This window comes from Choloepus didactylus, chromosome 10 (genome assembly GCF_015220235.1).
Source record: "Choloepus didactylus isolate mChoDid1 chromosome 10, mChoDid1.pri, whole genome shotgun sequence".
Classification (NCBI taxonomy): domain Eukaryota; kingdom Metazoa; phylum Chordata; class Mammalia; order Pilosa; family Megalonychidae; genus Choloepus; species Choloepus didactylus.
The window spans coordinates 17,573,486-17,600,122 of record NC_051316.1 but is presented as its reverse complement, the minus strand read 5'-3'; the positions used below and the strand labels follow the sequence as shown (position 1 = coordinate 17,600,122).

At 41.9% G+C, this 26,637-nt stretch overlaps 2 protein-coding genes across 7 annotated transcripts in view; one reads left to right on the top strand and one right to left on the bottom strand.

Annotated features, from left to right (window-relative positions):
* Positions 1-1,894, top strand: part of SEMA4D (semaphorin 4D) — a 174,070-nt gene extending 172,176 nt beyond the window's left edge. For both annotated transcript variants that reach the window (XM_037850983.1, XM_037850982.1), the window contains exon 20: positions 804-1,894. In XM_037850983.1, the coding sequence (XP_037706911.1) occupies positions 804-830 (27 nt within the window). In that variant the 3' untranslated portion in view covers positions 831-1,894. The remainder of the gene's footprint in view (positions 1-803) is intronic.
* The window catches only part of SECISBP2 (SECIS binding protein 2), a 48,528-nt gene continuing 22,382 nt past the window's right edge, over positions 492-26,637 (bottom strand). For 3 of the 5 annotated variants that reach the window (XM_037850984.1, XM_037850987.1, XM_037850988.1), the window contains 7 exons: positions 25,689-25,855; positions 24,860-24,998; positions 10,645-10,801; positions 9,699-9,919; positions 5,717-5,871; positions 5,101-5,281; positions 3,519-4,525 (listed from right to left, as the gene is read on the bottom strand). In XM_037850984.1, the coding sequence (XP_037706912.1) occupies positions 4,422-4,525; positions 5,101-5,281; positions 5,717-5,871; positions 9,699-9,919; positions 10,645-10,801; positions 24,860-24,998; positions 25,689-25,855 (1,124 nt within the window). In that variant the 3' untranslated portion in view covers positions 3,519-4,421. Of the gene's footprint in view, positions 2,448-3,518; positions 4,526-5,100; positions 5,282-5,716; positions 5,872-9,698; positions 9,920-10,644; positions 10,802-24,859; positions 24,999-25,688; positions 25,856-26,637 lie in introns of those variants that run through there. The other 2 variants (XM_037850985.1, XM_037850986.1) reach the window with 2 other exon arrangements.

Genomic DNA, 26,637 nt, shown 5'->3' with positions numbered 1-26,637 from the left:
CTCAAACAGTAAACCCCCTTGACAAGAGCAGAAGTGGGAAAGGAGGGGTTCTGTCCTTTGCCATGACCTCACCCCCTGGAGCCTCCAGCTTGTGGGGAGGCACCTCAGTTGCACTGTGCTGGGAGGGCAGGTGATGGACACAGTGGGCAGCAGTTAACGGGAGAGCACCACAGGAAAAAGGTTCACAGGAGGGGGTTCCCCCATTTAGGCAGTGGCTGCCTGGGCCCCTGGCTTGTTGGTGGCCATCAGAAGGCAAAGCCAGAGGCTGAAGACTGGCTGTTGCTCATGAGTGGATGTTGCTGGCATGCATAGTGCAAGTCTTCCACAGCTCGAACCCTGGGGCTTTCAAGGTTTTTTGGCTAAATGGCTGCCAAGAGGCTCCTCAGTTGTTGTCAACAATGTCGGGCCCTTGTAATTGATCTTCTTACATTTCAATTTGGAGATGGGGGATTTGAACCCTAGTACATGCAGGCTGCCTCCCACCCTCCCCCCACAAAGTCTCCCTACCTCCCGGGGAGTGTTGGGATGAGGGGTCTCGCCAGATAGAGTGCTTGCTTGGAGAACAGGGCCAGCAGGTCACTAAGAACCTGCTGCCACTTTTGTCTCCCTTCACCCATGGGAAACTGCTTCTGACTGCTTTGACCTTTAGAGCTCAAGGGGGAGAGTCCCAGAACAGACTGAGGCCTCTACTACTGCTGTCCACCACAGTAACTGAGCTGAGCTCTGTGTAGGGATATCAGTCTAAAAAGGAGGAAAGGTCTAACTGTTTTGCCAAGAGTTCTAAGATAGCATTGCTCTTTTAGGAAAGCTGCCACAAGGACACCTTTTAGCCACCAGGAGCCCGTTGCTGACATGGACCTTGAGCAAACCCTGCTGCACTGTGGCCCCCTGGGAGAGACCCCTGAGAGAGCTGTTGGCTAGTCTGAGGGCCTGGGCTCCCTGCTGCTCTGTGCCCAGGAGCACACTGGCGCAGACCACTCTCTCCAAGAAGCTGGGCCCCTGGAGAAACAGAGGATCTGCCTGGACACCCCGTGGACAGGAACCCGTTAACATTATTATTTTTTTAATCAACTGCTTATACACGACAGAAGGGTCTGTCTGGCAGAACCAGGTCACCAAGACACTTAACAGGCCACAAATGGAAAGGAATGCTCACGATGCTCAAACAGCAATGTGCGTGGTCACTTTCCCAGGAAGCTTCGTTATGCTTTAACCATCGTTCCTACGTGATCTGATTGATTTCAGTTTTCAGAAGTGGCCTCTCCCTGAACTGCCCATGAAAAAGTTAGCATAGTCCTCTTGATGACTGGTTTTACTGAAATAAACCAAGCCTGCTCCTCCTTCCCACCTTCAAATGTAGACACTTTATACTAAGGGGCACCACTGGGGTGAGACTCCAAATGAAAATATTTTGCTTTAAACCTTGGAGTGATTGTGAGGTCCACACTGGGAGCTAAAATGAGGACTTTTAGAATTCTTTGTGTTGTTCTCCACTAATCTCAGAATATTTGGTTCTATGTGTTAGGTAGGAGACGCTATGGTTTGTGCCTTTGAGTGTATCCCCTACTGACTCTTAGCTTCAGCAACTGGACGCCGAGCCTGTTTGAGGTAGAAAAATTGAACAGGTTAATTATGCAAGTCTCCTGGTGCCGTATTAACCTTCCCTCACAAGGGTCTGAGGCAGTTTGGAGCCCTGTATTAAGGCCACTGTTGGCTGTGCCTCTGGAGGCTGACGTTGTGTGTGGGAGGCCGAGGCCCAGACCCACAGCTGTTCAGCCTGTGACTTTTTCTTGCAGCCATGTCTGTTCTTGTTTGGCAGTGACAGTTTTCAAATCTATTATAAAATCAAAACTTGTATTAAAAATAAAGCTGTGATTCCTGTTAAAAAATGGAATGTGTCTCAGCCTTATGGTCTCATGGGCCAATTTCCAGACCCCACTCTCTTGGAAGTGGTCTTTGTAGGGGATCAGTACACATTTTCCTGCCAGTCACTTCAAGGTTCCATAATGACAAGGCATGCTGAAGAAGTGGGTGAGGGTATGAAGTAAAAGATGCCTGACTTCCAGGTTAAAGCCTCCCTGGCTTTGGTCTGTCTCTCGACTCCCCCCGCCTTGTGGCTGGTCTGGCTCACAGAACCATCTTGTGCTTGTAATATGTTCTTCAGCAAAACCTTCACCAGCTCTCACCGTGGTTCCTGCTTGGAGTGTGGCATCAACCATTACGAGCTACTGGGTGAATGCTCTAAGCTTTGGGCCCTTTATTTCGGTGCTGTCGCTATAAAACTCCCCTCAAGTCTAGATTTAGCCAGAACACTTGTTCAAAGTGCTCATGCTCAAAACAAAAACAAAAACAACAAAACCCAAACAATTACACACATGCAGTTACTGTAATACGTGGTGTTCTGTGGGGAAATGTAGCTTATGAGGATGGATTCTGCATTCCTTGCACTGTTGAGAAAAATAAAAGGACAGAGTTTTGCCTTCAGTTGGGTGATTCTGTGTCTGGGAAGGTCCCCAGTCCCAGCCCGCCCGCCTGGAGCTACAACAGCAACACTGTCAACCGCCCCTCCCAGCAGCTGATTCAGCTCAGCAACGGCCTCTCAGCTGGAGTGCCTTCATTTTCTGGAAATGGGGGTTATAATCGGGTTATAATGCCACTCTGGGTCAGAATTTGGATCAAGCCAGTAGCTGAACAAGAGCAGCCCCTCAGTAGCTGAACAAGATATTAAAAACCCACCCTACTCTGTTTTGCTAACTTAGGGGTAAAAGAAGCTTAAGCAAATACCAAGGATCTAGACACTTCTAAGAAGGGGCTTTGAACAAATCACCTTCAATCTCCAGTACAATTTTAAATGATTTTTTGATTTATCAAATTCTAAAATCCTACATTGCTGAGAGCCATGGATGGGTTATTTAAAGTGTTTTCTCCTACAATCCCATTCCCTCTTGCTATCTCTTAAAATACAGATGACACAGTACCTGGGACTTACATATGACCTGACTTACCATACCTTATTTCCCACACTTAAATAGCTCAGAATATCCAAGAAAAGGTCACACACTATCAGTGATGTATTCCAAAGATGACAGAAGCAGCTGGAACTGTCTCTGGTCACAATTCCACCCCTGTCCACAGGGCATGCCAGTGCTGACTCATTATTCCAATTTCATTTGCTCACCCAAGGCCACTCCTCAAAGGTACAATGTTTGGCACAAATGATGTCAATTCACTGTATTTTCAAAGCCAAAGAAGTACCCTGCTTGCTTAAACAAGCAAAACACAGTATAAACCCTTCCCTGCCATTTACTGTGGTGAAAAAAAAATGAAGGGGAAGCTGGGATTGAGCCAGGGTAAGTCTATACTGGGTCTTGAAGGGCTTTCTACTACTTTAAGAAATATGAGGTATAGGAATATCAAACTGCTCCCCTGCTCTAAAGTTTAAAGACCAGAGTAAGCAAAATGCACAAATCAAAGACTTAGGGACAATCAATAAAATTCAGACCGCTGACAGCCTAAGATCACTGGAGTCTCAAGCAAAATTAAATAATCATTTATTCAAAATAAATAAGCCTTCTTACAGGGAAAATATGAAAGTAAATTTCTATCCCCCTTGCCTCTAACACAGAACCCACATTCAGGGTATGTTCATTTTAAAAAGAAGGAAAAGATTTTCCAGATTAACAAAACTGAAAATTCAGGAACTTCAACCATACATTATTTCTTTGAAAAATAAAGATTTAAAATAATTCATGTGAAAAAAGTCACAGGTTAGAAAAAACATTTTTCCTTTTGAGGCTCATATTAGCAATTTTTCCAAGTATCCCTCCATCTTTAAACTGAAAAGACATCTCTCCTTAGAAACAAACCTTTCAACCCCTCCTGTCTGCTGGAACAGGAGCATCCCTAAAAGCTGTCTCTATGCCAGGTTCCTGCAAAGCTGTGACATTTTAAACTGGGTGGTAGGAAGAAAGTTACAATTGGGAATGGTGCTTCCTTCCAGTTCCTAGCGCTTGAGAATCCAACACCTGGTTTTCTGCAAACTAAGTAACTTAGTCCAACTATTCTGCAATGGAGAAGACGTTTCTTTAGCAGCCAAAGTACTCTACATACCACGGTTTCCAATATTTTCCAAATCCTCAGTGTGCTCAGAAAGCCAAACTTACATCACGAGGCTTTTAGAAAACATTACAGGCCGCATATCCAGTGGGCCAGTGACTAGTCGATGGATTCACAGCTTTGTGTGTAGGAAGCTGAGCGGTGACAAACACCGCTGCATATGTCCCTTCACTCTGGTTGATTTCCAAATTCAACAGTCATACAAAATACATTAGGCCAACGAAGAACTGAGAAGAAGAAAAAGACCAAAAAGTCCCCCTCTCCTTACCACAAACACAGAAAGCACACGCAAAGACCTCTCCTTCCTATAAATTCAAGTTCATCATTTGAGAGGCTGAAGCCTCTAAAGATTCTTCTAGTTCCCGGGCACATCGATTATATGCTTCCAGATGTTTTCTCCAGATTTGAACTAGAAATAAGAAAATGACACAACTGAGAAAGGCATCAACAAAGTCTAAAAACTCCTCTGTAAGAAAATGAGTGCTGTGGCCAAGTCAGTCTGGAAGAGGCTGCGTGCAGCTCATTAACACCCGGAGAGGACCCCCAGCACGGCTCCCATCCCTGCACTCCCACCTGTGGGACCAGACACCCCCCCACCCACAGCCTTCTTAGAGTAGCACCTATTAACATCCTGGAGCACATGCCTGGGAAAACGCTGACTTCAAATAACTTTAACCTGAGCTTGTCTTGGAGGTGCCCACCATGGATTCAGCTATCCGTAAGCCACCCTCTGGTGACTCCAAGTGTGTCCAAGACAGAAAGTTTCAGACAATCACTGAGAAGTCCTTGCAACTTACAAAGTCTGATATAATCATTTTAGGCAATGATCTGGACTTCACCAGAGCATTATATCAACAATTACAATTATTCTAATCAGTCCTTGCCACTTCAGTGGCCATGCTGCTCTCCTGGGATGCTGATAAAGCAGGACAGAGAATTTACGGGCAGCTCAAACCCAACCCTGACCGCCCTCTGAGTACTCACTGTACTGAGGCTCTTCGTTTCCACTGGGAGCTTCTGCAGAGCAACTTGGGCCCAGTGTGGGTGGACTGGGAGGGGAAGGAGGCCCAGGCTCTCCTGCCAGCTCCTTTTGCGTGTTCTCTAGCATGGCTTTGTACGCCTGGCGGGCTGCCATTGTCAGCTCAACCATCTTGTGGAACTGGTCCTTGGGAAGCAAGAGCACACTGGTGAAGCTCCACTACTTCCCCCAAGGACCCCAGCGCCCTGCAAACTTGGCGATGGTGCCCAGGGATGCCAAGATGAAGGTAAAGCCAGGGCGCCCCCAACTCCCACCACCCCCAAACCCCAGATCAGAAGCAGGCCAGGGATGGCTTCTTGAGCTTGCTTTTGGAAAACAGAGCCAGAACCCACCATTAGCATCTCCATCTCAGCAGTAACTAAAGAACTGAATTCTGCTTCAAACATTTCCTTGATGTCAATAAATCAAAGGCCACCATCTCATGAGAAAGTTCTACCTTAGTGGTTGCCTCTCCTTGGTGCCAAATAGGGGCTGGTCTGACAGGTGAGCCCAGGCACCGGTTGTCTCTCCCTGGCTCCCGTAAGCAGTACCTGAAATGTTCTGTGCCCATCCCCATCTCACCTGGGCCCCATCGTAGCTGAAGATCCCCACCACACTGACGGGAACAGCTTTGTTCAGGCTGCGTCCCAGAGCTTTGCGATTGAGTGCAAACACAAATGGAATGTTCTGCTCACAGGCACAGTCAATGATGGTGTGCAGAGTGTCATCCAGTCCACCTGGGTCAAAGGAATATGGAAGCAGAGGTGAAATGCATCACACAGAATGTCGTGACATTGGGTGCAAAGGCTTTTTTCCTATGGCCACAAAAAGCTCCGCCTGTTTTCTCATACTCAAGCCAGTGGCCAGTGCCAGATTGCACCAGAGGAGAAGCCACTGCAAGGCAAGGGTATCATTACAGTTCTCAGTCATATTTAAGAAAATTAATTGTCCAAATCAGACACTTCCGTAATGTGATCAAATCTATCCACCTCAACTTAAAAACCAGCATAGTAAAAAACAAAACAAAACTAAAAAAACCCAGCATAATGTTTAATGGGAAAAAATGAAACGTTGGTTCATATTGACTGAAAGCTTACAATGCACCAGGTGCTGACCCAGCTACTTTGCATTAACCCCTTTATTAACCCCTGTAATCCTCACAAAAATCCTGCAAGGTGGATGTGTGCATCCCCATCTACACAGATGATACACCAGAGGCCAGAGAGGTCAGGTAACTGACTCTAAATTGTTCCTCTTGCAAAGAGCAGAGGGGGTCCTGGCCCACTGTGATGTGATCGTATCAGGGCTCTTTTGCCCTCCACCACCCGACCCTGCTTCTGTGCCAGGCACCAGCAAGGCCAGGGTGGGGCAGGAGGGAGAGTGGGGAGAACAGAGGGAAGATGAGCGAGGAGGAGAGAGAGGTCACTCCACAGGTGTGACACAACTGCCAAGCGGAAAATGCAGAGAAAGCATCCAAGAACTATCACCAACAGTAGGAGAACTCAAGAGGGGCCTCTGTGCACAGGAATCTGCAGAAATCACTAGTCTGCATACATTCAAACAATAGCCTGTTAGCATGTATAATGGAAGAAAACAACTCCATATACAACTGCGACAAAAGATTACACAGGTAGGAATAAATTTACCAAGAATCATGAAAGATCTATAGCTAAACAAACAGACCGGACCCGTCGGAGGAAATGGAGGCTATGCAGGATGTCATTAAAGTTCTCAGAGATGGTACTATATCCATGAAACAGTAGCAGTAGCCATACAAGAGGAATCTTCAGAGGCTCTCAGAAATTACAAATAGCAGAAAGAGAAATTGTAGAAGACAAAGTTTAAGAACTCCAGCAGAAAGAAGAACCAAAAGAGATGAAAAAAGTAGAGAAAAAATAACTAGAGGATACCAGTCCAGGTGGCCCAACACTCCAACAATTACTTCCAGAAAGAGGCAAGAGAATAGATTCAAAGAAAAACATCAGTAAAATGCCCCAGAAACTGAGTGGTGGAAACTGTCCCACATCCCAAAACTCTGAGAACAAGGAAGTTCCTACAAGCTTCCAGACATGGAAAAGTCAAACAAAAGGGGAAAAAAAAGTCACATAAAAATCAAGAATCAGAAGGACTTGGAATTTTAAGTTAAGATCTCCAAAATGTGCCTCCCATGCACCCTTTTTCTCATGAACCAGAGAATGTGCTCAACCCAAATAAGGGGGCAGCCCAAGAACACGGAGGAAACAGGATTCACTAACAATATATACACAGAAGAGGTAAAGAGCACCCTGAAGCACCAGCCGCCTAAGAGACGTAATGACCCAACAATCCAGAGGGTCCTGCCTGGAAAAATGTCTTTCAAAAATGAAACCAGAGAATAGCTGATACATCCAACTGTCTTAAGAGGAGATTCTAGGTTCTCACAATGAAGGAAAAGGAAAAGGAAAGGGAAAAGAAGAGGAAAGAAAAGGAAAGAGAGAGAAACTAAAGAGACAATGTCAATTAAATGAAATACGTAATCCTGGATGGGATCTAACAGGGTAGGAAAAAAGGCTTAAAAAAAAGGACATTACTGGAGCATATGAAAAAAGTGGAATATGGATTGTAAGCTTTACATCAATGTTAAATTTCTTGAAGTTGAAACTGCACTTAGGGTGGTTACATAAGTGAGGGTCCTTGTTCTTAGGAAATGGACATGGCAGTATTAAGTATTTAAGGAGCATGATAACATTTACAAAGTCTAGTCATATGAAATCTGATAAGCCAAACTACAACTGCATCAAAATGATGGGGACAGGGGAGTTAACAAAGACATACATGTGAGGGGTGGTGAGGAATGAGCACTGAATCTTTTCCCTCCACTGAGAAACTGACAAATAAATGCTTAAAATGGGGTGAGTGGGTGGGGAAGGACAAGCAAGTTTTCATTAATGGATAGAGATGATGGTAGCACAACATTGTGAATGCAATTACCAGCACTGAAATAAATATATCTGAATATGGTTAAAACGGGACATGTTAGACAGTATATACTGTAACAGAATAAAAAAAAAAAAATCCATGGAACTACATTACACAAACAAGTGAACCCTAAGTTAAACCACGGACTTTAGTTAATAGCACAATTATAAAAATGTGCCATCAACAAAACAAAACAGCCAAACAACAACAACAACAACAACAACAACAACAAAAAAAAAAAAAAAAAAAAAAAAAAACCAAGCAAGCCTATTAGTTGGAGATAGGGAGAAAAATATCCAAAGATCTGCCTAGAATCAAAGCATGTCCTCAGGGAGGGCAGGGAGCCCAGGCCTATTCTTTTTCCTTATTATACCTTGCAGGACATTTGACTCAACTGTGTGAATGTAAAACTTTGATAAAAATAACACAGAAAGCATGTGGCCTATTTTCTCGGGTGACTCGGAGAGCCCTGGGGAGCATGTGGAGTCTGCACATAGCACAGCACTGCACCTGCCCGGGGTCCCGGTGGGGATACTGCCAAACACACAGCCCAGGAAGCAGGCGGCTGGAAGCAACTTTCCCCTGGACCTGCACCAAGACAGGACAGGGTGAGACCACCAGCCTGGGAATGAGCAGATGTGGCTGCTCTTTGTCAGGTCCTGGGTGGCCTCAGACAAGTCAGGCAACCTCAAGTGCTCAGCCATAAAATGGCAACTGGAAAAGATCACCTCGATAGGCTTAGCTAGAGAATTTAAACTTGTTTTCTAAAATGCAACTACAGTAGTTTCATTTTACATTGTAGATGAAAACCGTGGGCTCAGGCAAGGATATAGAGGTGCCTCTGTCTTTACTGGAGAATGTTCAAATGCTCACTTCTCTTCCCCAGCCAGATGAAGGTAAAAGGCAGGTACCAATAAGAGGTGGAATCTGGCTCCCAGCAATTCTTTCATTACTTAACCCAAAGAAGAAATAAACTGGACACTCAAGTCCTCTGGTGAACCGTGATAACACAAAGATGCTGAGAAAATGAGATGGGCTGTGACAAGAGTCCATTGTCTATTATCTCATCCGGCTTATCACATTCAACAAAACAAAAACTACCAATTTAAGTAAAATGGCAAAGTATTTAGACAACCCACATCTCTAATTAGATTTTCAAAAAGATTAATCAGACTGAGCAACTAAATTTAAAATAGCAAAGCCCCATCTGGCTAGGTACTGCTTGGCTGCCTGTGACAGAAACTCTGTGGTGAGCAGGCCTGATAGGTGACCTTTGCCCAGCCCAGGGCTGGAGCTGCAGCGGCCGAGTGGAGGGGCAAAGAGCCTACATTCTGCAAGGGAAGGCACAGTTCTTCCTGCCCAGAGGCCTGTGGGGGCAGAGGGGTCAGGGGCTGCTGGAATCATACTGTGCAGAGCTAGAATTCTGCCTACAAACAAAGAAGGCGGCATCTGGAAGTCAAATGAACTTTGAAAACAACAATTAGTCATTAAAAAAAAAAAATGTGCTGCGTAGTCCTGCGGAAGGGGTCCTGCCCCCGGCTGAATGCAGGTGCAGGCAGCTACTGCAGAGGGGTCCCCACTTCACAGGGTAGAAGGCAGCCGGTACCTTTGGACTGTATCTTCTCACAGTTGGGAGAAATGATGATGCATTTTAATTTCTTGAGTTTCAGGTGTTTGAGAACTTCTCTCAGCCCCAACACGAGTCGGCGTTTGGTCTTAGCCTTGACTGGATCTTTCTGGTACATACGGTCCTGGAAACGTACCAGTTCTTTTAAAAGATCCGTAACACAAGCATCGACTTCTTTACTAAGCATCTGGCTGCAGTAACTGTAAGAAACATCATATATAATAAGCATTTCCATTGGCTGTGATGTTCCAGAGAGAAGAGAGCACAGGGCCCTTCCAGGAAATCATGTTTTGATGAATAACATTAAGGAAAAAATGGAATTCTGCACTGATCTCATTTCATGAACTAAGGATTGAGGCTTCCTCCCCCACTCCAAAGTACAAGGGATGAAATCTCTGTGCCCCAGCCCTCCATTGTGGTTTGCTCACTTCCCTGACCAGGAGAGGGGCCTCATCCCCACCTCTGAAACCACCCAACCCCCACCCCAACCCTAGGAACACAGATACGAGGAGAGTCAATGCTGGAGGACAAGTGGGACAGGGAGAAGTCAGAGCACATAAACAGGGCCAAAGGTAAGCTGCCCACTAAGAAATTATACAGAGAAACCACAAACAGGAACCCAGATGCCATACACTGTCACCCCACTACTCCAACCTCAAACTTAAAGAAACCTCTTCCACATATTAACAGAGTAGAAACCTTGGTAGAAGCAGACCTAGATACAATAATTAGGCAATCGTGAACAAATGTTAGAAATGGATACTTGGACGCCTTAAACCATGAGGATTACAGAATAGTGCAGCCCCAAGAATGAAGTTCAATGGTGTTGAAAATCCTCAGGTGCAAATCAGTGCCAAATCAAACATACCCCCTCCCCATCCCGTGGAAGCCACTAGTGGGGGCAGCAGAGCCTCAGCGTACTCACTCCCTAAACCTGCGACTGTGAATCTTCGGGAGGCTGGCCACGTCGGGGCCGGGGTGCCAAGGCTCTGCATCGCTCTGAAGCTCTGTTCTGAGAGGCTCTTCTGACTTGCTTTCCACGAAATGAGCAGAACAGATGGATTCTTCTGTTCCCCCTGGAGCTTTACAAAGCAAAAGAGGTCACTGTACAACATCTGCGAATTACGGAATTACTGGGATATGATTCCCAACAGTGTCTCCCCACCCAGGAGTTTCAATGATGCAACTACAAGCCCTGCATATACAGGTCACAAGAATGAACAATGATTTTACTTATTTTTACAGAGGCCAATTAAAATAGGTGGAAAATACTTGGGGAAAAATAGAAAACCTGGTGGAAATAGAGGTGACAACATTCTGGTCTATCTGTATCTAATGTGTTCCTCCCACCTTAACACCCAAATTTACTGATTTATTTTTTATTAGAGAAGTTGTTGGTTTATAGAAAAGTCATAAATAAAATACAGAGTTCCCGTACACCACCTATTAACACCTTGTATTAGTGTGGCACATTTGTCACAATTCATGAAATAACATTTTTATAATTGTACTATTAACTACAGTATATCATTTACAACATAGTTCACTGTGTTTACAGTCCTATGTTTTTAACTTTTATTCTAACATATTTACAACCTAAAATTTCCCCTTTTGACCACATTCACATATATAATTCAGTGCTGTTAATTACATTCACAACTGCTGTGCTACCATCACCACCATCCATTACCAAAACTTTACAATCAGCCCAAATAGAAACTCTGTATAACTCAGGCATTAATTCCCCATTCCCTATCCCATTCCCAACTCAACCCCGGTAAACCCATATACTCCAGATTATGATTCTATGAGTTTGCTTATTCTAATTATTTCAGAACAATGAGGTCATACAATATTTGTGCTTGTGTATCTGGCTCATTTCATTCAACATTATGTCTTCAAGGTTCTTCCATGCTGTCGCATATATCAGAATTTCATTCCTTTTCGTGGCTGCATAATATTCCACTGTATGCATATACCACATTTTGTTAATCCATTCATCTGCTGATGGACACTTGGGTTGCATCCATCTTTCGGCAACTGTGAATAATTTATGAACATCATGCAAACATCTGCTTAAGTTGCTTTTAATTCTTTGGGGTATATATCCGGTAGTGGAATTGCTGGGTCATACTGTAATTCTATACTTAGCTTTCTGAGGAACTGCCAAACTGTCTTCCACAGAGGCAGCACCATTTTACATTCCCAACAGCAATGAATGTTAGTGTTTCTCCGCATCCTTTCCAACACCTGGAATTTTTTTTTTTTAAAGAAGCCATTCTATTAGGAGTGAAATGGTGTATTATCAGGGTTCTCTAGGGAAATAGAACCAACAGTAGATATATGTATACAGTATGAGATTTTATAAAAGTGTCTCATGCAACTGTGGGGATGCACAAGTCCAAATTCCATACGGCAGGCTGCAAGCTGACACTCTGATGAAGGTCTGATGAATTCCCCAGTAGAAGCTGGCCGACTAAAGTAGAGACAAAAGTTCTCTCTTCTGACCACTGAAGCTATCACTTCCCCCTTATAAAGCCATGACCTGATTAAACATCTCTCATTGCAGAAAACACTTCCCTTAACTGACTGCAGATGTAATCAGCCACGGATGCAATCAATGTACTGATGATTTAAGTCCATGAAATGTCCTTGCAGCAACAGACAGGTCAGTGCTTGCTTGACCAGACAACTGGGCACCATCATCTGGCCCAGTTGACACATGGACCTAACCATCACAAATGGTATCTCAATGGTTTTTTTTTAAATTTTTATTGGGATTGTTCAGACACCATACAATTATCCAAAGATCCAAAGTGTACAATCACTTGCCCCTGGGTACCCTCATACAGCTGTGCATCCATCACCACACTTAATCTTTGTTCAATTTTTAGAAACTTTTCATTACTCCAGACAAGAAATAAAGTGAAAGATGAACAAAGAAAAAAAGAAAAGGAAACGCGAATCCTCCCCTATCCCTAACCAACCCCCCTCAATCGTTGCCTCATAGTGTTGGTATAGTACAGTTGTTACTGTTTATGAAAAACTGTTGAAATACTACTAACTGTAGTATATAGTTTGCAATAGGTATATATTTCTTCCCTATATGCCCCTCTATTATTAACTTCTAATTGTATTGTCATACATTTGTTCTAGTTCATGGAAGCTATTTCTAGTATTTGTACAGTTTATCATGGACATTGCCCACCATAGGATTTTGTTTTATACACTCCCATTTTCTGATGACATAATACGACTCTGAGCTTCCCCTTTCCACCTCATTCACACACCATTTGGCACTGTTAGTTATTCTCACATCTTGCTACTGACATGTCTGTTCATTTCCAAACATTTAAGTTCATCCTAGTTGAACATTCTGCTCATATTAAGCAACCGCTCCCCATTCTTAAGCCTTGTCCTATATCTTGGTACCTTATATTTCATGCCTATGAGTTTACTTATTATAATTAGTTCCTATCAGTGAGACCCTACAATAATTGTCCTTATGTGTCTGGCTTATTTCACTCAGTATATTGCCCTCAAGGTTTTGTCATCAACCCATTTTTTTTTTTTTAATATGGTTTTGTTCACTCACCATACATTCCATCCTATTATTGATGGTTCTCTGTATGGTCCATATATTTATGTGTTCACCACCTTCACCACTATCTTTATAAGGGCATCTACTTTTCTTCCACAAGGCAGGAGGGAGAGTCAAAGAAGGCAGAGAGGCAAAAGAAAGAGGAAAAAAAAAAAATGACAGCTAGGAAGCAGCAAAAAGAAAAATAACCTTAAATCAAAGTAGAGTAAAGAATCAGACAATACCACCAATGTCAAATGTCTAACATGCCTTCCCTATCCCCACCTCTTACCTGCATTTACCTTGGTGTATCACCTTTGTTACAATAAAGGAAGCATAATACAATGATTCTATTAGTTACAGTCTCTAGTTTATGCTGATTGCATCCCTCTCCCAATGCCTCCCCATTTTTAACACCTTGCAAGGTTAACATTTGCTTGTTCTCCGTTGTAAAAGAACATATTTGTACATTTTATCACAATTGTTGAACACTCTAGATTTCACCAAGTTACACAGTCCCAGTCTTTATCTTTCCTCCTTTCTTCTGGTGTCTCACATGCTCCCAACCTTCCTTTCTCAACCGTATTCATAGTTATCTTTGTTCAGTGTACTTACATTGTTGTGCTACCATCTCCCAAAATTGTGTTCCAAACCATGCACTCCTGTCTTCTATCACTCTGTAGTGCTCCCTTTAGTATTTCCTGTAGGACAGGTGTCTTATTCACAAAGTCTCTCATTGTTTGTCAGAAAATATTTTGAGCTTTCCCTCATATTTGAAGGACAGCTTTGCTGGATATAGGATTCTTGGTTGGCGGGTTTTCTCTTTCAGTATCTTAAGTATATCACACCACTTCCTTCTTGCCTCCATGGTTTCTGCTGAGAGATCCGCACATAGTCTTATTGAGCTTCCTTTGTATGTAATGGATCACTTTTCTCTTACTGCTTGCAGGATTCTCTGTCTTTGACATTTGATAATCTGATTATCAAGTGTCTTGGCGTAGGCCTATTCAGATCTCTTCTGTTTGGAGTACGCTATGCTTCTTGGATCTGCAATTTTATGTCTTTCATAAGAGATGGGAAATTTTCATTAACTATTTCCTCTATTATTGCTTCTGCCCCTTTTCCCTTTTCTCCTTCTGGGACACCAATGATACGTACATTATTGTACTTCGTTTCATCCTTAAGTTCCCAGAGACGTTGCTCATATTTTTTCATTCTTTTCTCCATCTGCTCCTTTGCATGTAGGCTTTCAGGTGCCTTATTCTCCAGTTCCTGAGTGTTTTCTTCTGCCTCTTGAGAACTGCTGTTGTATGTTTCCATTGTGTCTTTCATCTCTTGTGTTATGCCTTTCATTTCCATAGATTATATTAGTTGTTTTTTTGAACTTTCGATTTCTGCCTTATGTACGCCCAGTGTTTTCTTTACAGCCTCTATCTCTTTTGCAATATCTTCTCTAAACTTTTCGAATTGATTTAGCATTAGTTGTTTAAATTCCTGTATCTCAGTTGAAGTGTACGTTTGTTTCTTTGACTGGGCCATAACTTTGTTTTTCTTAGCGTAGGTTGTAATTTTCTGTTGTCTAGGCATGGTTTCCTTGGTTATCCAAATCAGGTTTTCCCAGACCAGAACAGACTCAAGTCCCAGAGGGAAGAAATATTCAGTATCTGGTTTCCCTGAGGGTGTATCTTAGAAAATTGCTCCACCCTGTGATGCCTCAGGTCACTGTGCTTTTCTGCCCAGCAGGTGATGCCTGCTAGCCTATAATTCTTGACTGGTGTGAGGAGGTATGGCCGTGTTCCCCCAGGCTCTGGGGTCTGGTTCTGAATGGAAAGGGCCCCACCCCTTTCCTCTTAGAGAAGATAGACCTCCTAGGGGGAGGTCATTAGCATTTCAATGGTCTCTCTCTCTGCTTGTGCTGTCTCCACCCTTCTTTGAGTCACAGCCCTGGAAACTGAAAATGACTGGGGCTTTCTCCACTGAGCCGAAAAAGAAATAGATAGTCCCCTTCAGACCACGTCCAAGGCGACCCTCCGGCTCTCCAGTCGTCACCCAAAGCCTCTGTCTGTTTTCTGGGGATTCGTACCTGTAGTGAGAAGTTCACACTTGCTACTTAAAACCCCAGTTGGAGCTCAGCTGAGCTATATTTGCTTGCTGGGAGAGAGCTTCTCTCTGGCACCACGAGGCTTTGCAGCTCGGGCTATGGGGGAGGGGGTCTCATGACTCGGATCCGCAGGTTTTACTTACAGATTTTATGCTGTGTTCTTGGGCATTCCTCCCAATTCAGGTTGGTGTATGATGAGTGGATGGTCTCGTTTGTTCCCCTCCAGTTATTCTGGATTATTTACTAGTTGTTTCTGGTTTTTTTTTAGTTGTTCCAGGGGGACTACTTAGCTTCCACTCCTCTCTATGCTGCCATCTTGCCCAAGCCTCTCTCAATGGTTTTGATTTGCATATCCCTAATGGCTCATGATGTTGAACATCTTTCTATGTGCTTTTTGGCCATTTGTATATCCTCTTTCAAGAAACATCTATTCAAGTCTTTTGCCCATTTTTAAATTGGTTTGTCATTTTAGTGTTGAGTGGTACATTTCTTTATATTCTGGATATTATACCCTTATTTGATATGTGATTTCTAAATATATTCTCCCACTGAGTAGGTTACCTTTTCACTTTCATGATAAAGTCCTCTAATGACAGAAGTTTTTAGTTTTGATGAGGCCCTATTTATCTATGCTTTCTTTTGTTGTTTGTGCACTGGCGTAAAGTCTAAGAAACCACTGCCTAACACAAGGTCCTGAAGATGCTTCCCCATGTTTTCTTCTAGGAGTTTTATAGGCCTGGTTCTTATATATAAGTCTCTGACCCATCTGGGGTTAATGTTTTTATATGGTGTGAGATAGGGGACTCCCTTCTTTCCTTTGCATATGGATATCCAGTTCTCCCAGCATCATTTGTTGAAGAAAGTATACTGTCCCAGTTGAGCAGACTTGGCAGCCTTGTCAAAATCAACTGGCCAAAGATGTGAGGGTCTATTTCTGAACTCTCCATTCAGTTCCATTAGTCTATATATTTGTTCTTGTGCCAGGACCATGCTGTTTTGACTACTATAGCTTTATAATAAGCTTTAAAGTCAGTAGGTGTGAGTTCTCCAATTTCATTCTTCTTTTTCAACCTAGTTTTGCCTATTCAAGGCCTGTAACCCTTCCAAAGAAATTAGATGGTTGGCTTTTCCAGCAAAGGCGGCTGTTGGAATTTTGTTTGGGATTGCACTGAATCTGTAAATAACTTTGGGAAGAATTGACATTTTAATATTTAGCCTTCTAAACCTTGAGTACAGAATGGTCCTTCCACTGATTTAGGTCTTCTATCATTTCTTTCATAAAGTTTTATAGTTTTCCATGTATAAGTCCTTTACATCCTCAGTTAAACTTACTCCTAAAATAGAGGTCACAGTAGCATGTTATGGGAAGTGTTACTAACAGCACTGAATTACGGGTGTGACTGTGATTGAAAGGGGAAGTTTAATCATGTATGTCACCAGAAGTAAAGCTAAAGGATAAAACATGGGACTCTATAACACCGTGGTGGATGATGACTGTGATTAATAGTATAAATATAAAAAATGTTCATGAACTAGAACAAATGTACATCACTATTGCAGAGTTAATAACAGAGTGGTATATGGGAAAAATGTACCTAATGCAAACCATGTACTATAGTTCACAGCAATATTTTAAATTGTTTCATCAACAGTAACAAATGTACCACACCAATACTGTGGGTCAATAATGGGGAGAATAGGGAGATGGGTTTTTTTTGTTTTTTTTTTTTGAGTAATAAAAATGTTCTAAAATTGATTGTGGTGATGAATGCAAAACTATGTGATGACACTGTGTGTAACCACTCATTGTACAGTTTGGTCATATTATGTGGTATGTGAATATATCTCAATAAAACTCCTTAGAAGACAAAAGAAAACTAAACTCCTAAATATCTGATTCATTTAGTTGCTACTGTAAATGGAATTTTTCTGGATTTTCTCCTCAGACTGCTTGTTACTAATGTATAGGACACTACTGATTTTTGCAGGTTGACCCTGTAACCTGCCACACTGCTGAACTCATTAGCTCTAGTAGCTTTGCTGTAGGTTTTTTGGGACTTTAAACAACATCATATCATCTGCAAATAGGTTGTTTTACTTCTTCCTTTCCAACGTGTATGCCTAAACTGCTCTGGCTAGAACTTCCAGGATAATGTTGAATGACCACGGTGACAGTAGACATCCTTGTCTTGTTTTTCATCTCAGAGGAAAGGCTTTCAGTCTTTCACCACTGAGTATGAGGTTAGCAGTGGGTTTCTCAGATATGTTTTTTATCATACTGAGGAAAATTCATTCTATTTTTTTTAAGTGTTTTATCAAAAAAGGATGCTGGATTTTATCAAATGCCTTTTCTGTGCCAACGTGACGATCATGTGGTTTTTCCAGTCTGTTCTGTTAATACGGTACATTACATTAAATGATTTCTTATGTTGAACCACCATCCTTTGCATACCTGGTATAAAACCCACTTGATCATGGTGTATAATTCTTTTAATGCGCAGTTGGATTCTATTTGCTAGTATTTTGCTGAGGATTTCTGCATCTGTACTCCTAAGAGAAATTGGTCTGTAATTTTCTTTTCTTCCTGTATCTTTACTTGGCTTTGGTATTAGGATGATGTTGGTCTCTTCCATAGAATGAGATAGATAGTGTTCCCTCATCTTCCAATTTTTTGGATGAGTTTGAGCAGGATTGGTATTAGTTCTTCTTGAATGTTTGGAAAAATTCACCTGCGAAGCCATGCGGTCTTAGGCCTTTCTTTGTTGGGAGGTTTGTGATGACTGATTCAACTTTTTTACTTGCAATTGGTCTGTTGTGATCTTCTATTTCTTCTAGAGTCAGTGTAGGTTGTTTGTGTGTTTCTAGGAAATTGTCCACTTCATCTTGGCTTATTTGTTGCTATCAAGTTAGTCTTACAATCTTTTTTATTTCTGTGGGGTCAGTAGTAATGTTACCCCTCTCATTTCTGATTTTATTTATTAGCATCTCACCTCTTTTTCTGTCAGTCTAGCTATAGGTTTGTCAATTTTATTATTCTTTTCAGGAAAACAACTTTTGGTCTTCTTAATACTATTGTTCTTTTAAATTCTCTTTCATTTATTCCTGCTCCAATCTTTGTTACTTCTTTCCCTCTGCTTGCTTTGGGTTTAGTTTCCTGTTCTTTTTCTAGTTCATCCAGGGGTGCAGTTAGCCTCTGATTTTAGCTCCTTCTTCTTTTTAAATGGAAGTATTTAAAGATATGAATTTCCCTCTGAGCACTGTCTTCGCTGCATCCCATCAGTTCTGATGTCTTCTCATGTTCATTCGTATCAAGATTTTACTGATTTCCCTTGTGATTTCTTCTCTGACCCACTGATTTTGTTTAAGTGTGTGATTTAACTTTCACGTATTTCTGGATTTTCCAGTTCTCTGCCTGTTATCGATTTCCAGCTTCATTCCATTACGTTCCTAGAATACAATTTGTATAATTTCAATCTTTTAAAATTTAAGACTTGTTTTGTGACTGAACGTGTGGTCTATCCTGGAGAATGACCCATGTGCACTTGAGACGAATGTGTATCCTACTGTTTGGGGGGCGGGGGGTGCAATGTTCTGCATGTTTCTATTAGGTCTAATTCATTTATGACATTATTCAAGTTCTTTGTTTCCTTATTGATTTTTCATCTAGACATTCCATCTATTGTAGAGAGTGGTATACTGAAGTTCCCAACTATTATTGTAGAGGTCTCGATTTCTCCCTTCACTTTTTTTTTGTTTTTTTTTGTTTTTTAATGCCAACATGATTTTTCAAAAAATTTTCCCCTGCAATTTTATTGCTATATATTCACATACCATACAATCATCCAGTGTACAATCAATTGTTCACAGTATCACCATACAGTTGTGCATTCATCACCACAATCAGCCCTTGAACACATTCATTACTCGGAAAAAAAAAAAAAAAAGAATAAAAATAAAAATAAAAAAGGAACACCCCAAACCTCCCATATCCCCATCCCCTCCTAATATGCATTTACTTTTGGTCCCCATTTTTCTACTCATCTGTCCATGCACTGGATAAAGGGAGTATGAGGCACAAGGTTTTCACAATGACATGGTCACAAAGTATAAGCTATACAGTTACACAGTCATCTTCAAAATCAAGGCTACTGGTTGCAGTTCAACAGTTTCAGGTACTTCCTTCTAGCTATTCTAATACACTAAAGACTAAAAAGGGATATCTATATAATGCCTAAGAATAACCTCTTAACTCTATTTGAAATCTCCCAGCCACTGAAACTTTATTTTGTTTCATTTTTCTTCCCTCTTTTGGTCTGGAAGGCTTTCTCAATCCCACAATTCCAGGTCCAGGCTCATCCCTGGGAGTCATGTTCCACATTGCCAGGGAAATTTACACCCGAGAGTCATGTCCCACGTAGCGTGGAAGGGCAGTGAGTTTATCTGCTGAGTTGGCTTAGGGAGAGAGACCACATCTGAGCAACAGGAGGTTCTCAGGGGGAGACTTAGGCACAATTATAAGTCGGCTTAGCCTCTCCTTTGCAGTAACAAGCTTCATAAGGGCAAGCCCCAAGATCGAGGGCTCGGCCTACTAAATTGGTAGTTCCCAGTATAAGGAATTCCCCATGTGAATAAGTTTAAAATTTCCACATTTTTTCCCCAGTCCCTCAAGGGCGCTTTGCAAATTTCTTACTCTCTGCCCAAATAACTCTGGGCTGTTTCAGGGCTTCATGCTAATCTGTGCACATCAACTAGATCTCACTCCCGGTTCAAGGTTCCATGTAGTTACGGTGGCTGAATAAACTAACTGACCACATAAGTTAAAATATATAGTGTGCTACAGAAAATACAGATTACCCACCAAATACATTATCTCTTCCTCTGGTCTCACACAGAGTTGAAGTTTTAAAACACAGTCATTATCATCCTTTACCCTTTAGTCTGATTTACCTTAGTCCAAACCAAATCCATTTCATTCCTATCTCTAATTGCATTTGCTGTATGAGGTAATGCTGACATTCATAGCTCTCAAACTCTGACTCTGAGTCTCAGGTGTCACATAGATAACCAAAGTTCCAGGGACTGACCAGGTTATTCACAAAAAGCTCAGCATCCAGAATTTAGAAATAACCATTACAACTCGAATAGATGTGACTGCTGTTAAGAGCTTAACAAACTAGGAACCTTTACCATCTGCCTTCTCCTGATAACCTATGATCTCAGATACAATTCTCAGAGTTTGCACATTATAGGTAGCCCATATTAGTGAGGCATTATATTGTTTGTCTTTTCATTTCTGGTTTACTTCACTCAATATACTGTCCTCAAGAGTTGCATTCTCACTCTCTCTTCACTTTTGTCAATTTTTGTCTCACGTATTTTTGGGCACTGTGGTCAGGTGCATAAATTGTTATGATTGTTACTTCTTGGTGGACTGACCCTTTTATTAACATATACTGTCATTCTTTGTCTCTTGCAACAGTTTTTGACTTAAACTCTATTTTGTCCCACATTAGTAGAGCGACCCCAGCTCTGTTTTGGTTATTGTTTGCATGGAATATCTTTTTCCATCCTTTCACTTTCAACCCTTTTGTGTTTTGGGATCTAGGGTGAGTCTCTTGTAAACAACATACAGTTGAATTATGCTTTCTAATCCATTCTGCCAATCTGTGTCTTTTGAATGGGGAGTTTAATCCATTAAAATTCAGTGTTATTATTGTAAAGGCAGTACTTCAGCCATCTGGTAATTTGGTTTTTGTAAATACTGTATTAAATCTATTCTGCCTCTCTTTTCCTTCACTGCAGACTCCTATTCTATACATTTTATCTTTCATGATGTATCTGTCTGATCCCTTTCTCATTTCTGTCTATATTTTAAGTACTCTCTTTGTGGTTACCCTGGGGTTTGTATTACACAACTTACATCCATCACCTATTAATTTGGAAAGATTCCAACTTAGCTTCAATAGCATACACATTATCTGCTCCATTATCCCTCCCGTCTCTTTATGTTGCTTTATCCCACATTACCTCTTTATATTTTGTGTCCATTACCAGGAAATATGACTATTTCTCATTCAGTTGTATTCTAACTCTTATAAGAATTAAAGATTAGAGGTATACATTGAGGATACAGTACTACTGGGTTTTGCATTTGTCTCTAGATAGTAACCTTTACTTAAGACCTTCACTTCTTTCCACTGCTCCAAGCCACACTCTCCTGTCTTTTCCTTTCAACCTAAAGGAACCCCTTTAGCAGTTCTTGTAGGCAGGTCTTTTGGTGACAAACTTTCTCAGTTTCTGTTAATCTTTGAATGTTTTAACCTCTTGAAGGACAGTCTTGTTGGCTAAAGAATTAGGGGCTGGCAGTTTTTCTCTTTCAGTACCTTAAATATATCAGACCACTGATGTAAGACTGAATTGTCACTTAGTCTTATCGAGGATCCCTTGTATGTGACAAATTGCTTTTCTTTTGCTGCTTTCAGAATTCTCTATTTATCTTGGGCATTTGAAATTCTGATTCGTATGCGCCTCAGAACAGTTCTATTAAGGTGTATCCTGCCTGGAGTATGTGTTTCTTGGATATGTGTATTTATGTCTTTCAGAAGAGTTGGAAAATTTGGGGCCAGTATTTCCTCAAATAGTCTTTCTGTCCCTTTCCCCTTCTCTTCTTCTTCTGGGACACCCATGATGTATGTCTGTATGCTTCATGCTGTCACTCAAATCCCTTGGACACTGCTCAATTTTTTCTATTATTTTCTCTCTTTTTTCTTCTGACTGTATGATTTTAACTGAACTGTAGTTTGCGGAGTCTTTCTTTTGGCTGTTCAAATCTGCTACTGTATGCCTCTAGTATAGTTTTTATCTCCACTATTGTGCTTTTCATCCCCATAATTTGTTGTGTTTCTTTTTAAACTTTCAAATTCTTCTTTATGCTCACACACTTTCTTTCAATATCCTCTAGCTCTATATCCACCATTAGTTTATTTCTATCCATATTTTCCTTTATCTCCTTGAATTGATTTAAGAGACATCTTTGAACTTCTTTGATAAGTTGTTCCAAAGTCTGTGTCTCCTTTAAAGTTTTAATTTGTTCCCTTGCTTGAAACATCTATTCCTGTTGCTTTGTATGGCTTGTGATTTTTTGCTGATGTCTGGGCATCTGATTCTTTTGATGTGCAAACTCTGAAGGTCAGTTTCTCCCTCTTGCCTGGAGTTTTACTGTAGATTGGCCATGTGTTAAGGCTCTTTTTTGACACTTTGTCCAACTTAAACCAGACCTTTAGAGTGGCCCATGTTTAAATGTTGAGATTTATTCAGATCTTTTGCACCTGATTCTTGCCCTGAAATGTGGTACAACTTTTAAGACTGCCCTTTTATATGGATTTGTTTAACCTAAAGGAGAAAGTTTCCTTTTCTCTGTTCCTTCTCTGGGAAGCCTGATTTGTTGTTTTTGTTCAGATTTTTCTGCCCAGCTCCTGATTTATTTAACTTTTCTTCCTCACTCTGTGCCCCCTTTTTATTATACTTTCCAACTTCTCTTCCTTACTCGGTGCCCCCTTTTTATTACACTTCTCAGTTCTGGGACCCATCCTGCCTTACAGCAGTTCAGTTTCCTCCGTTTTTTCTCCCTTGAGGACTCCCTGCCTCTGCTTACTTCCCTGTTAGGGTATCTGGCCCTGGGCATCCAGACTGGGTCAAACCAAAAAGGTCCATTTTTTCCTTTAGGTGATCCAGCCATCAGATACTGGGCTGAGTGTGTATGCCTCTTGCCAACAGTTCTGCTGTGGTCTTTTTTATTTCCTGGGTGCCTTTTTGTATGTACACGCACATCAGCTACTTGTGTTCTGCTCTGGGTCTCTGAAGATTTGGGTCACCTTGCCTGGGCATGCAAAGGGTTCTAACTCATTGCTTTGAGTAGCTCTATGGTCTGCATTCATGGCAGGAGGTACTTGGGCAGAGCTGTCTCTTTGTGACTCAAGCTGCGTGGGACTGTGTGACGGAGATGGGTCCAGACTGGTGGGTCTGGGTCATAGATCTCCTATCTTTTGTGGTGTTTTTTTTTTTCTTTTTCTGTGATTCAGTCTTGGTGGATTCCTCCTCTGATCTCTGCTGTCCTCTGAAGTTCCAGAGATTTGTCCTTTTATTAGTCGTTTCTAAGGGGAGACTTTTCCAGATGATGCCTTACATGTCACCATGTTGATGATGTCACCCCCACCCAAATTTAGTTTTGCAATGTTGAAATTTAACCTCAAGAATCTCATATCAGAAGTTTTAAAAATCAAGTTTTGCGGTCTAATGTTTTTGCACCTAAGTGTTTGAGACTATTCATTTACTAAATAATCCTTAAATGAGAGTTGAACTCACATACCTAAATGATGAGACCCTCACCAGTTGAATCTAAACACACCAGACATGACTTAGTAAGAGCTTAAAGGCCCCCTATTCCTTAGTTCTAGATTACCAATATGCAAACCAAGCTAATAATCAGAGCATGAAGTGAATGCATTAGAATACTTTGGGAACCTGTTTGGCAGTATCTATTAAAGTAGAGTGTAAGTCTACCCTATGACCCAGCAACTCCTTTCCTGGGGAAATGCCCAACCTAAAGGTGTGCTTATGTTCTCCAAAAGACAGGCTCAATAACATCCACAGCAACCCTGTGTGTAAAAGCCCCCAAGAGGAAGCTGCCCATCAACAACCTAGTAGAGTACACATAACGAAGTACTATGCAGCAAAGAAAACTGCACTTGCCACAAGATGGAAAATTCTCACAATGTTGAGAGAAAAAAGCTGATACAGAGAACAACACATGGTGACAATGATATGATGTAAATCCATCGATATGAAGTTCAGACTCATCAACAATTTGTGGTCAGGGCAGTATCCCCCCTGGAGAAGGGCCTTGGACAAAAGGGGCAGTGGGAGGGTGTGGGGGTGTACCGGGCTGCAGTTCTTTTTCCTGGTCTGGGTGCTATATTCACTTTGTGAAAAGTCCTGAAGCTACACATTTACGACCCGTGCACTTCTTCAAAGAATATTTTAACAAAAAGTCCTGAAAAATATCTGCTTTCTTTTTTAAGACCCCATCCACTGCTAGCACACTTTTCGGTAAGCAACTTTGGAGGAAGTGGTGTTAATTCTTGTAGCTGTTCCAAGTTATGAGGACCATCCAACGCCACACAGATCAAATGCGGGGGCCCTCGCCTCCCCTGCCCTTCCTCGAGACAGAAGCACCAGAAGCTCTACCCTGGCCATGGGTACTTCCTCTTATTTGGGAACTTTTGCAGAGCCGGGAGTTTGCAAACTTTTGTACCCCACCCTCCCAATACTTGACACTGCTTTCTTACAACAAAGGTGGAAGTTACTGGCAATGTTCTAGACATTTTGCTATGTATTCATCTCATCTTTATCACAGCTGCTCCCATCCCCATTCTTTAACAAGCAAACAGAAAGCCGTACCTGAGGGCTCCACCTGCTCGAGTGGCTGCTCATCACCACCGCTCTCTCCATCCTGCACAGTGTCACCGGCAGCAGCTGGGCTTACAGCATTTTCTTGGAGACGCTGCTGCTTCCTCTCTTCCCGTTCTTTCAAAATAATCTTTAAGTTAAATGATTAAAACATCTAAGTACCCGTGCTAAAAAGATAAGCGACAAGCTCTTCTACAACGTAACTTACCTAGGTTTGACTTGTTGGCAACGCAGCTGTTGGTGCCTGGCCCGCTCCCCATCAGCACAGGGTGGTTCTGCCCCACAGGGCAAGGTGAGCAGGGAGCGGGGTAGGGCATACAACAACCGGCATTGGCTGCCGAGCTCTGCAGCTCCCCAGTCACCGACCATGGGCCGTTTTTCAGACTGCCTGAGGAATCCTGACCTCTGCAGAGACCCACCACATACCCCCCAGGGCTGCTCTGAGAACCACTGAAGGAACCTGGGTGACAGTCCTACTCTCCAAATGAGCCAGAGCACCCAGAACAGGACGGCACTGGAAAATGGGAAGGAAGAAAATGGAACCTCTTCTATTTCTGGTTTTCTGTCCATCCCACCGCAAAGTAAAAAACAAATGAAGTATTTCCCCTCTCAAGTAACTGAAGCAGTCCGTACTTCCCATGCTCCACCACAATGGGAGAGTGAGTGGTCATTTTTTAGAGAGTCATTAACGCATCTTGACACAGCAAATTCAACTAATGGAAACCTTAAAGTCGAAAACTCTAAGAGCTGAAAGAAATGTGCCTAAGTGAAGTTTCAGTAGGCTGTTAACATCTTATTACAAGTGAAATGCTTCACACACCTTCTTCAACGAAGTTGGTTTCTTGGCCTTGGGAACTTCCCTCTGCTTCCCTTTCTTCACCAATGGAGCACTGGAGTCCAAAGGGTTATGAGGGGTCTTCACCTGGTTTAAGCGGTGGTTCTTCATCCCTGATGCAGATTCTTTGGAAAGGACTGGCACTGCACCAACTGAAACAGAGTGTATACAAATGCCGAGGAACCCCCCACGTCTCTTCTGCAGAACTAGTCCATTCTTAGCACACTTCACAATATTTGGAGGGGTTCATCCATCCAGCCCTATCCTTCCCCCTAACCTGCTGTCTGTGTCAATCTAGCTCTCTAGATACAACATTCTAGTAATATTTCTAGTTGATTCTCTTGAGTTTTCAAGACATGTATTTCCCCAAATCCCATCATGTTTAATTGCTAGCAATCCCTCTAACACAGTCGACAAATTATTATGATTACCACTAAATAATTCCATTTTATTGTCCTGTCCTGATCCCACCGCAGTTAACTGTTTCAAAGAAAGAGCTAATTTGTGTGTGTGTGTGTATATATATTTATATATTTATTTATATTTATTTTTATTAGAAAAATTTCCCAACATACACAAAAGAAGAGAGAATGATACAACAAATCCCCGGCTTCAGCAACCATCAGCATTTTTCTAAATGTATTTTGCCCACTCTCCGTTTGTTTTGGAATATATATTTTTTAAATTACCGGTGTTCTGTCAACCAGATATGCCCATTAAATCTTACCTGTCCAACAACCTGCTTCAATGCAGAAGAATGTTTCAGTTGTACAAGTTACACAAATCTAAACATAAAAATGTCCCTACCATCCCAAACTACTCTATCCTTCTTACATGCTGCTTCTAGCCATTTAGCTACAAGACAGCATCTCTTTGGATCCTTGCTCACATATTGTTTGTAATGTTCACGTAAGTGGCTCTATTTTCTTCCTCA